The 12,096-nt window shown below is 45.4% G+C and overlaps 1 protein-coding gene across 1 annotated transcript in view; it reads right to left on the bottom strand.

The window, feature by feature from the left end:
- Positions 1–12,096, bottom strand: part of LOC126540179 (glutathione synthetase-like) — a 75,815-nt gene that overhangs the window by 22,493 nt on the left and 41,226 nt on the right. Inside the window, exon 9 of the mRNA XM_050186967.3 lies at positions 5,678–5,869. Within this exon, the coding sequence (XP_050042924.1) occupies positions 5,678–5,869 (192 nt within the window). The remainder of the gene's footprint in view (positions 1–5,677; positions 5,870–12,096) is intronic.

Here is a 12,096-nt window from a genome sequence, read left to right as displayed (position 1 = left end):
AGAGGTGCAGTGCACCGGTTTCTGTGAACGCTGAGAATTCTTCCTTCGCTTGCCACACACTGACTGGCTCATACTCGGTGACCCAAGTTGGCGAGACGTTCTTGAAGAATGGCACATACCCAGTGCATTTGTGGCGCAACCTGCTAACGTGTTGAGTTGCTGTCCTTGAGGAACCTTTGTAATGTGGCTTTGATTTTGCTCAGCATTGGAGAAATGTAAGGGATCGTTTTCCTCATTTTAGAGCGGAACATTCCTAGTGGCCCATACCTAGTTGCCCAAGTTGGCATCCAAGAGGTTCATTGAAGACCAACACAGACCGAGTGGCACATAACCCAGTGCTCAAAGTCACCGTCAGAGTGCCTTCCGACAGTGGTACCTATCCAGTCCCATGTCTACAGTGACCAATGTCGGCGTGAAAGACGTCTGTTGAAGAGCGGCACAAATGTACACACTGCCACGCACTCAGTGAGTGAAGTTGGTCCGACGGTTGGTTATTGGACCTTGTTAGCTAGGCACAGCAGCGTGATACACTACCCATCCACCACTGACTACTCGGTGACCCAGGTGGGATGGAAAATGGTTGGATACAAGCAGACAAGGATACATAGATGGAAACAAAGACACAAACGTAGGTAGCCTCCAGAAAGTGCATGAAGTACCCTAGGAATGCTTTAATCCAACGATCCAAATACTCTTACGCTGCTTTTTTGCCAGTTCTTACATTCCTGAAAAACACATTCTTTATGAGTGCTAACGTTCAGTACATTGCCAAACTGCAGTCATATGATATATGTGCCGGCTGCTAGATTCCATGTAACCAGGGTGCAAAGTGTGCAGTCAAGAACAGTAGCTTCTGCCACAGTAGCTTCCCTGCAATATTTTCCCACCAGTTTTACGTGAAAATGCTGGTGCGCACTCACTTTCCTGTTCCGGTACCAGAAAAACCCCTCCCGGGCTGTCACATGCCGCATTCACAGCTATTGCCACCAACCCTACTGCGATAAGCATCTATTTCACAGTTTAAAAAATTTGTTGCTGGGCTAGGCTGTTCATGCTTAACAACTGAATACGAGTAAGCACAATTCCAAGATGGGACAGACACAGTGCATGGAGTATAGTGCCGTTCGAAGCACACTGCACGTATTTAATAGGTGATAACCCAAATGCGCCACCATTCCCTACTGTAGACAGCACAAAGTGAGCGTCATGTTTCACTCTGACGGCATTGTAGGCATAATATTCCGGCGTCTACCACCAGGTCGATTTCGTTTTGGTTTCCTGTCACGAACTACGCAATAGGAAAATGACAATGAGCCTCTCTGGTCCCTAGAGCCCCACCAGCTCAATGCACTTTCATGTCTTATGCCACAATAATCTGTGCCGTGTGAGCATGTCAAAACTTCCCGTCAAAATGTCCCATTCAAAGAAGCTGCTGACCCATGTCGAATTTAAGGGGTGCAAACATAAGCTTGCTGAAGCAGCAAAAACAACAATGCCGCGCACGCACCACCAGCTCTGCTCAAGTTGGTGCCTCGTGCTGCGATGATTCACACAACGCTTTGCACTATGTAGATATCAACTACAGCTGAGTCTGACAAATTTTAAGTGTTTTCAGATCGTGATTTTTCCAAGTTAGTATGTTTTTTGTTTCACACTTTTTTTTCAGTATGTATGAACGAGGTTCTACTGCACATAGATATGATAACAATGAAGCAGACACCTATCTCACACACCAACCTTCACCCAACATGGAAGCACCCACAGTTTAGAGAGGGTTGGAACGGTGAATGTATAGCTACAGGTGAGAAACCGAGACATTTGCTGAGCTGCGGCGACAGTGGTTGGTAGCTGTTGTAAAGTGACGTCAGCCGCAATCAGACTGCCTTGCAAGCGCTGACGGCACGTGCGTTTATCGTTTGATATCCTTCCCTTGTTCTCCCTTTCCCCTTCCCCCTCTCTGTTTCGTATATATACGCTCCGAGACGGAAACAATAAAGATACATGTTCCAACCTTCGAACGGCGTGCTGTCGCATACACTAAGACACGGCACGTGTGTCGTAACTATGTAACAGTAGCCGTGGTGACAAGGGTGATGCGATGGTGCAGGAGAAAAGTTCTCCGTGGAATGGTGTATGGACCTAGTTAGCCATGAAATAATTATTTATCCTAAAGCTTCATTTTAGGACTTCACTGCCTGGGTGAAACAAAGCAATGTGGTGCGTTGCATCTCAGCAAACTTTCTTGTCTTCCCGAATGGCAACCATGTTGGAGCGGGAATTCGACAACAGCAGATGACGTGGGATGCTAACTCTTGTGGATGGTGTGCGGTTGAAGTGGCAGGTTCCAAAAGGAAGATGGTGGAATTGAAGCTGATAGAGGTGTCCAAGACAGATAACAGGGTGCGTCCGCATGTGAAAAGAAGGTAAAATCATATCCCAGTTGGTGTTATCGAGTTGTATATAAATAGAGATCATATTGGACAAAGCTTGACGAAAGTAATGTTAAGGCCATGAGTTTGTGGGTGGTTCACCAATGTTGTGTCGTTCACAGGGTATAGACTTCAACAAAAACACAGGAAAGTAATGTCCTGTCACAGTCACAAAGGGGGGCATGAGGAGTGTCGTGGTCCAGAGAGATGGCGTGCATGAAACTCGGTGACCTCACAGGCAACATCATAGCCACTAGGCATGGTGTCAGCGTAACATTCGAGATGACCCACAGAGGTAACAATCCAGTGGACCTAAGTGACCTCTAACAGACACTCACTTTAGGTATACGCAGGTCCAAAGAACATCTAGTGGATATTTCCAGTGGACGCTAGCGAGCTCACTGGACTTCTCGGCATATCGGGCCGGTGGGTGCGAGCAGAATGGGACTGTATAGGTCCATGCCAATAAGTTTGAAGGCAGTGGATGGGCATAGAAAATGGTGGAGCAGACCAGCAGGAAGCGATGCTGAGCATCTGTGGTGTTGGCATGACAAGAAGGAGCCAACATACATGGCAACACTGACGAAGAGGTCACGCAATAAAGAGTAAATGACAATGCAGTCGTAGGGCTTGAGAAAAACGAATTGGCTGGCAGTCGCACTGTCGCAAAAAGCTTTTAAAATTTCATAAATATTACAGTAGGTTAGTCACCTAACATACTTATATTTATGCACAAAAACTATGCAAACATCTGACTGAAGCAAATTCAACAAACAAATGCGCTTGGTGTCCCGTGCTTGCAGTATTTGTATCAGTCTGGTCTATTCGTAATTTTTCGCTTCTAACTTGTTTTTAAATTTGAAGGTGGCGCAAGCAAAACGTGAATGAGGCTCGTAGGTTACAAGTGAAATAGTAAAAGAATTATGCGGATTCCACTCACTGCAGAAATCAGTTTAAGTGAAGCTTTTGTTGGTATTTGTGAGGAGCATTGCCCTTTTTTCAAGAAAAATTTGCAAGCAGAGCACACGATGAAATTGGACATGTTTTCCTTGTGACACAACTTGCTCAATAGTTTAAAGCTTTAATGCTGCAGACACAGGTGACTGAAACCAGACTATGTCCCCGTTTCATCACGGTGCATCAATGCTGTCCCATTTTGCATTCACAGGCAAGTGTTAATTTGCATTCCGAGCTATTCTTCGCTCCATATTATTGCTGCTACATTTATTGTTGCTGGACACAACATTTACCATGCTTCTTGGTGCTCATTGTCCACTGACATGAACGTACTGAGAACCATGCACACTAAGAAACCCGTGATTATGTGGCTGTTCTAGCGGCGCAGTTGACTTCTGTTACGTTACCAGGGCGATAACGATTCATTGCATACGTAGGCTGTAGTTTAGTCTATCTGCAGCAAAGCAACACAGTGACAATGGTTGAAGTAAGGACTGACCAGGTAGCAGGCAAGCGTATCTGTGCAGCAATGTCTTTTTTTGGCCACTTGAGCAAATAAAGCCACTCATTTGCTGGCAAACTGTCATTTCAAGCTGTCGATTATTCTGACCTTCTGGCAGTTCCTGTCAAGTCCGAATTATCAATTGGTGACAGTGCTCCTCAATACAGCCAGCACCCGCAAAATGGGATGAAGAAAGCAAGGAAAGCGTTGCTTTGGTATGTAGGAATAAGGCCCCACCTTGAAATATAACTCTAGCCACTGTAAGTGGATATTTGGAGGCCAGACTAAAGCAGTGTTGCTGTTGTGGCCCAGTGAGCAGGGCACCTGCCTCAGCTGCGGAAGGAGCGTGATTCGAGCTCCACCGTTGGACTCCCCTTGGTTTACGACAGGTAGAAGCAACCACCTTGCTTTTTCAGGGGAGCGCCACTTGAGAGAGGCTTCGCAGGCAGCTGAAGTGCTGAATTTAATACAGTGAGCGTGTGGCAGTACAATTCTACACGCTGGAGTCAGTAGGCGGTCAGTAGGCAGAAGATATACGGAGGTGACCAGCAGTACTTGGCTGCAGTGGCAGCTGTTCGATTCCCAGTGGCAGAAGTGAAAAGTTTTGTTAAGTTTCTGTTTTTTAAAGCAAAGATTTCTTTGCCTAGCCGAATACAGTGCTGCATTCGTCCATCAGTCTTCATTATCTTGAAGGATACTTATGTGGGTTTACATATTGATGTTGTTATATGCATGCTGAATACGATCTCCAACATACCAGCGTACATTATCACTGCACGTTGACCATCAACGTAGTGCCAGAGAGTACCAGGAAGTATAAGGTCAGCCTAAAATGCAGACAATGGAATAGCGCATGATTTACAACTGCTTCATTGAATTTCCTATATTTCTTATACTTTGGCTTCACCATTCTTGGGCTACTGGGTATGTGTCCAATATTGGCCAGTTTCCTACAATGTTTATGTGCCACTATGATGTGAAGGATATGGAAGCTTAAATGAATTTCCACATATTTTGAACTGTTCTCTACTAACACCTCTACCGACCATTTTTCCTTTGCCAAGCATCAAACATTACCTTCGAACTCGCGACGTCGCTGTAGCGATGCCTCGTAGTGTGCATCCGCCTGAACTGCTGTTTGCATTTCATTTCGCCACAGTTTGTGAATGGTTCAGAGTTTTAACACAAGCTTTGCACAATATTAACAATGCACAGAGTTGAAATAAAGATTATCGTATGCATCGAATTTAGTTTTACAGTATTTAGTTAGCCGTTCATGAAAGCTTCAGTTCACGTAGATTCCAACATGTATGTTGGACATGCAGAATTTTTGGTGAGGTTGACGAAGTAGCATGATGATGACAGCAGCATGACAACTACACAAACCCTGGCAACACTGAACAGATAGATAGGGCAAACCCACTTTCGAGCTCTTGATTGTCCTCACAGTAAGGCCTCATTCACACCTGCGACTGGCAGATGTTACACGAAGTTGGTTGCAAAGCGACTGGTCGCAAACATGTAGTTGCAAATGCTCACTCTGGTCGAAAAATTACTCTTTTGGGTCAGCCACTCGCTGCTCTATTTTTCAGTCATACAAGCAGCACAAAAGCACGACATCTAAACATGCTACACTTATTCTACAAGGCGACGGCAGAGTGAGCAGCTGGAGCATAGCACTGGTTGCTGTGAGCTGTTCCTTGGTCGCCAGTCACAACCACCGTTAACTGCCAGTGTGAATGCGCCTTAATGGTGACGCAGGAGGCTAATGAGAGTGGGAGGTACTCACCAGGTCAAGGGAGTATAGCCCCGTGAAGGTGGCTCTCATGCGGTCGGCAGTCACCTTGTTGGTGAAGAAGCGCTCGAGGACGTCCGGCTGCGCCAGCATCTGCTGAACCTTCTTGGTGCCTGCCAAGTGGTACTGCACCGAGGGACACTTGATGGCACGAGACAGCTCCAACCTAAGGCGTGTCTCCCAGCTCTGCAGATACAGAGGAAATGGTCCCAAGAAGTAAGCCTCCAGGAGTAGGGTTCTTTTCAAGCAGTTGACAGTTTGACAAGAAATTGTCTGGTTCAGCATAATCACTACAAAATACTGGCAGTACAGTTTGAAATGCGAAGCACTTACAGCAGTATACAGTGTTGCACGCGAGCTCTTCTGACAGTGTTCTAATAATATGCGAGGGTGACATGGTAATGCAGTGCGCAAGACAACTGCTGATGCACAGCAGAAACATTGCCCTAGCAGCTACCAGGCGCCTCATAATGCTGGTATTGCACCTTGTTGGTGGATGAAATGAGACCTATGCAAAACTGTCGGCCTTGTCAGTGCCCAATGAAAGTATTAGAAAGATTTAGTTTGACACTTACTGTGTTTCACATGGACAAGCATTTTCCCACTGCTGCTTAGAAGGAACGCTAGTGCGTGTTTGTGCAGAACGGCCATGCCAGCAGTGGAAGGCAGAATGTTGGCCTGGCTCTACTGTCAAATGGATTGATCAGAGCACGACGGTGTGGCCGTATGGCTTTGTTTTTGGAGCCAAACGGACTGCATGTTGCTCACACTTTTATAAAACTTCTGACATACTTACCATTAAAAAAGGCAGCAAGCTTCTTGTCTTAACCTATTCAATGTCATATTTTTCAGGAAGTGACACACCCCCAGTGTTGGGTTTTTTCTCGGTTACTAAAAAAACAAACACAATGGTTTATTTTTGGTTATGCAAGAGGGAAGAAATGACATGGATAATGGCAAATGTACCCTTGCTGTTTCCTATCTCCTACCTAGCTTTGTGTTTGTTGCACACATGGTAACATACCAGTACGTCAGTAACACTGATAGAGTTACTTCTCATTCTTTACCCTCGCAACAATAGCAAATTATGTTACTTTCGACCCCATGTGTACGGTCCACACATGTGCTATCGTTGTGGGACATCTTGGTGCCTTGAGTGTCCATGTCATAACTATTGCAATAAAGGTGAATCCCTATCAAAAACAAAGTTGCATTCACCAAGTCTGGCATCTATCAGAAAATGTGCGAGTTCCTGATCCTGTCCATTACGAAATGTGAAAAATAATTATGAAATGCACAAACTAATGGTACAATGGGCATGGCAAAGTGTCAATAAGTTTGCTTTTAATTCATAATACAGGACACTCATTGATTTTAATTCTTGGTGTCGTTGACACATAATAAAGCAAGCCAATTATCGTAATGCTAGCTCCTTAAATCAATCATGCGGAACATGAGGACACATGAGTTTTAACATTTGTTTATTTTATCACACCAATTCAAGTAGGTCTACTGCCTTCTGGATAGAAGCATGTGTGAAGCCCTTCTGCGTCTAAGCAATCAGAGCTTTTGTGTTGCTTTTCTGGTTTCTTTAAATACACACTTTTTTTATGGTAAACATGGCCAAATTCTGCCATGGCAAGCAATGATACATTCCACAAAACAGTACATAGGATGCAAAAGCTGGCACGCCCGACAACGGAGGAATAGTGAGAGCTTGCGTAAAAATGAACGGCGGGATTAGTGAGAATAGTGAGCTTGTATGAAAGATTTGTATGGCCCACAGTTTGTTAATTAAAATGGAGCCTGCCGATACAATATGCTTACGTGTTGACAAGTAAACTTACGTATTTGTTATATTACCAGCTCCATGTGTGTGCACGTGAGTTATGGTATTAGATGAGGTACATACTTCGCATGCGCAGAAAAATGATGATGTTGGTGAGCTAAGGTAGCAGCTTTAAATATATTTTCAGATTTAGAAAAAAAAACGACACCAGAATAAATGAATGAGTTCTGGGGTTTTACATGCCAAAACCACAATTTGATTATGAGGAACGCCGTAGTGGAGGGCTCCGAATTAATTCTGACCCCGTGGTGAGGTTTAGTGTGCCCCCAATGAACGGGACATGGGCCTTCTTGCATTTCACCCCCATCGAAACACGGCGGCAGTGGCCGGGATTAGATCTTGCAACCTCGTGCTTAGCAGCGCAACACCATAGCTGCTAAGCCACTACGAAAGGAGGGGAACAACAGAAGACACTCATGCAGATGGTGGTCTATATTTCAAGTAACCAGAAATTGACAGTCCTGCTTGCAAGCAGCACAGTGAACTTGTCAAATGGAGAATGGCACAAAATTTTCAGCAATTTGATCCACAATACTTCAGAGAAAATTGGGTACCTTTGACTTACCACCTGCACCCAGCAAACCTGTGCAATAATCCATGGCATCGAACACTCATCAGAGATGTCTCACTGTGACCTGGTTAACTCGGACATACCTTACACAATGCACCACAAGTATGCAGTGCAAAGCCAGAACTAGCATCCAAATGAAAGGCAGCAGCACAGTACATTACAATTCGACTTTTGCATGCTCCGAGTGCATATGCACTGTACCCTAGAGGCGAGCGCCGGAAACGCTTGGTGCATCACCAGTGGTTCATGCAGCAGATGATGTGCGCGTATGCAACAGTGCAGGCAACCTGCAGCATAGTCGATGAGGGCACGAACTTGTATATTGTTGGTGCAGTGACGGCGCCACGGTATTTGCGCTGTGTTTTGGTGGAAATTTCAACTGTTTACAATGATATTCGGTTAACATATGGTACGTCACAATATAGGGCGACACCACACCGATGTTGATAAGAAGGTGACCTGACACCGATGCCGACATCTGGCCGACTAGTTGGCAGACTGCGTCAGTGGGAGACCTATATTGTCATACTAGTACGACGAATATGTGACCAACAATGCGGCCAATGAAGTTAGTCGTCGTAGTGTGACAGGCTTTCATGCCGCCGCTGCCAACAAAACTAGTGTGCCAATCACCATATGATTGGCGGCTGAGTGAGAAGATTGTACCGACAACGTGAATGTCGCAGCAATTGTGCTTGTGTATGTATTTATTGACACTCAAATTCAGTGCAAACATACTTCCCAAGCTTAAATGCATGATTTCCAGCCCTTGCCAGCTGTCCACATTGAGTTTTGAGGCATTGTCGATCGCTTTCAGCACAGCTTCATTAGGCCTAACACAGCCTACGGGTTCATCCACTACCGACAAACATGAAATATAGGATAAGCAAGTATAACGAAGGAAACTGCCTTTATAGTTTAGTCTTGGCCATACCAACTTGGAGTGAACCACTCTTAGCATAGTACGATGCACACACAAAAAGTGGGAAGCGGCAACACGGTGTAGTGCTGCGGTATATTACCATTCTTAATTGAAGGCTATTGGTTGCACTTGCCAGTGCTTCCATGAACAAAGTTCAACTACGTAGAGTGGGAGATCTATGTGTATTGTTATGCTGACAAATTTATTAGTTACTGAGAAGCACAGTTTGCCCCTTAAGCCAAACAGGCAACAAGTGATGGCTCTTTTGATACTGCAGCATAAACAACAACATCGCTCACTGCCACGCGAGTACGGCAGGCATTGGCATTTTCACTTGATAGCTATAGGTGCTCTTTAAATGAGCGCTTATGTGCACACAGTTTACTCCAGCAGTGCACTATCGAATACACTAACCATATGGCTGATGAAGAACACGAAAGGTGACGACCACCTGTCAAAATCAGCAGCAGCTGCCCTGCCCAAAACAGAAACTAGGTGCCGCATACGAACACCAAGTCACCTTTTTCGAAGTGCCTGGGATGCTCATGCCTTCTCGCCTCAAAGTGACACAATGCTTATGATATTCGCATGAGAAGTATTCATAAATGTTTTGAGCATTTCGCCATTATTTCGTGCCAGCGGTGCACGGTTTCAACTGTGCTTGAAGCGAGCAGCAAGCGGTGGCCGCACACATGCCAAAGTAAACAAATGCGCCGTTCTAGTGTTACATAAGTACTCTGCACGCAGTACTGCACCTTCGGGAAGCTATGGCCACCATGGTCAAAACTGAGCTATAAAAGCAATAAAAAGCGTAGGTCTAACAGTGGCAAATGCACGAACTCGTCTGCTAAGATACGGCTAACCTTCACTAGGCAGAATCAACCCCGGCTCGAACTTGATGTGGGAAGCTGGCGAATGCTCATGGTAGTGCATTTCAACTTCTGAAACACGTTTGGATGCATGCTGAATATGACTAAATAGGAATAATAGGAATACAAGCGTAGGTGCTGAGGCAATTGTGTTACAGTGCGATGTATTTGTTTAGAGGCACATCGCACAGTGACTGGTATTGTCGGTGTAGCTGCATGAAACCACATCATCATATTTTGACGACTTGCAATTGTAAGTTGTGCCAGAGTCGTCGTCAGCCTCGGTGTCATGCCCAGGAAGGGAAGCGTCCAGTCATATAAAACAAAAATTACAACAGCTGACAAATGCATAAAAACACTTCAGCTCGCTTCATGCAGCGTGCCTCTTTCTGTCCTGTGGAGCCCCGATGCTGTACACTTTGTTTCTTGCATAGTCGGCTAAGGTGGCACCACAGTGCAGTGCAAAAGGCAGATTAAGCATGTCGTGCCTGATTTATCATTCATTCTTGTGCTTTGCACTGGGCTCAACAATGGCAGTTGCAGGAATAAAGTGAGGGGGGCGTGGGTCACGTCACCCTTTTCCGCCTTTTTTTCCTGAAGTTTCTGTGTACCAGGATATCTGGCATAAAACAATGTGCAACAAGGCTTTTTGTATGCTACTCTCCGCGACTTTTCAAGAGCATTTCCTAATGGACCCCTTTGAGTTAAATAAACGTCCTTCTGTAATAACATGTGCAAAAATCGGTAGGCAGGAACCGTGGAGCTAGCCAAACAGAAGCAAAGCAGGTACATCCGACGTGCCTTTAGACACAGCGTTATTATAAACTTAGGTGTTCTCCTGAGGCCTCCATTTACCAGTTACATGTGCCCTCCTGAAACAAAACTTGTAAAAAATCTAATCTATCGTCGTGACAAAAAAAAGCACCCAGAAACGAAAAAAGCTCCCTGTGACTTCTACAACAACGTCAGAACCTTGCCCTTTAGATCTATGATGTGGCCATGCGCAGCACACTTGTCCACAAACAGCATAACTTTTTGATTCTGCTGTTTGAACCTTCTGTCCAACTTGCAAATGTACGCTTCGAACAACTGCTGTGTTAGCCAGGCCTTCTTGTTGGCCTCGTACTGAACAGGCAGGGTTGCCCCCTTAAAGTACCTTCGACTCTTCGATTTCTCCATGACAAGCATCGGAAGCCTCTCACTGCCTGATATGCTGCTGCCGACGAGGATGGTCAGCCGCTCTTTGCTGTGTTTGCCACCATAGCAGGGGTCACCAGTAAATGCAAGCGTTTTCGCTGGGAGCATTTTGTAGAACAATCCAGTTTCATCACAGCTGAAAATCTGCTCAGATGCGTACTTCTGCAACAAGGACTGTAGCTTTCCATTCTAATACTGAGTGACAGCTCAATCGTCGACAGCATCACTTTGTCTGCACATTTTCTTGAACTTTAGGTCATCGCGATTCTTGAAATTTCTGGGCCACCAATCGCTGAACTTGACACCCTCGATGTTCATTTGAAGCAAAAAAGCCTCCGCCTTTTGCTTCAAGACGTAACCAGAGACTGGAGTTCGCTTTCCGATCCTGGTACGAGGAGCGTATTTAGCCACACGAGGAGCGCTTCCTCAAGCTTTAGATAAACACCCTGATTCCATTCTGTTTTTGATCCCTGGTTGACTTTCTGGCCACTTCCAAGATATTAAACTTGTTTTTCAGGAAATCTGAAAGTGCTTGCTTCGAAATTCCGAACTCCTTGCCCCTGTCGGCTTGTGACAGGCAGCTTTCAACTTGCTTGATGATGGCGGCTTTTTTTTTTCCATTGTCAGCCTACGGTAGGGATTTGCATGCTTCAAAGCCATGAGTGAAGATGACGAAGGCGTAGTCGGCGCCATTGCTGTCAGTGATGAATCCACTCAATGAAACACACAGCACGAAACTGTGGGAAGCTTCAAAATGAACACCGAAGAGAGCGCACAGCAGCACAACACGATCACATGACCTATCATAAAGCTAAGAAAAAAAAACCGTAAATAAACACAAAAGTTTATGGCCATAGCTACGGCTGCCTATGGCTGCTAACGGATTGGTGTGCGAGAGTGCTGGTTTGAGCTTTCAATATAATACGGCGGCCGCCGTGCTGTAGCTGGCTACAGCTAGCGGATCGGCGTGCGAGAGTGGGGATTCGAGGCTACGAGATAACCAAT

Source organism: Dermacentor andersoni, chromosome 2 (assembly GCF_023375885.2).
Source record: "Dermacentor andersoni chromosome 2, qqDerAnde1_hic_scaffold, whole genome shotgun sequence".
Taxonomy (NCBI): domain Eukaryota; kingdom Metazoa; phylum Arthropoda; class Arachnida; order Ixodida; family Ixodidae; genus Dermacentor; species Dermacentor andersoni.
Note: the sequence above shows the minus strand (reverse complement) of the source record. Positions and strands in the feature narration are given on the sequence as shown.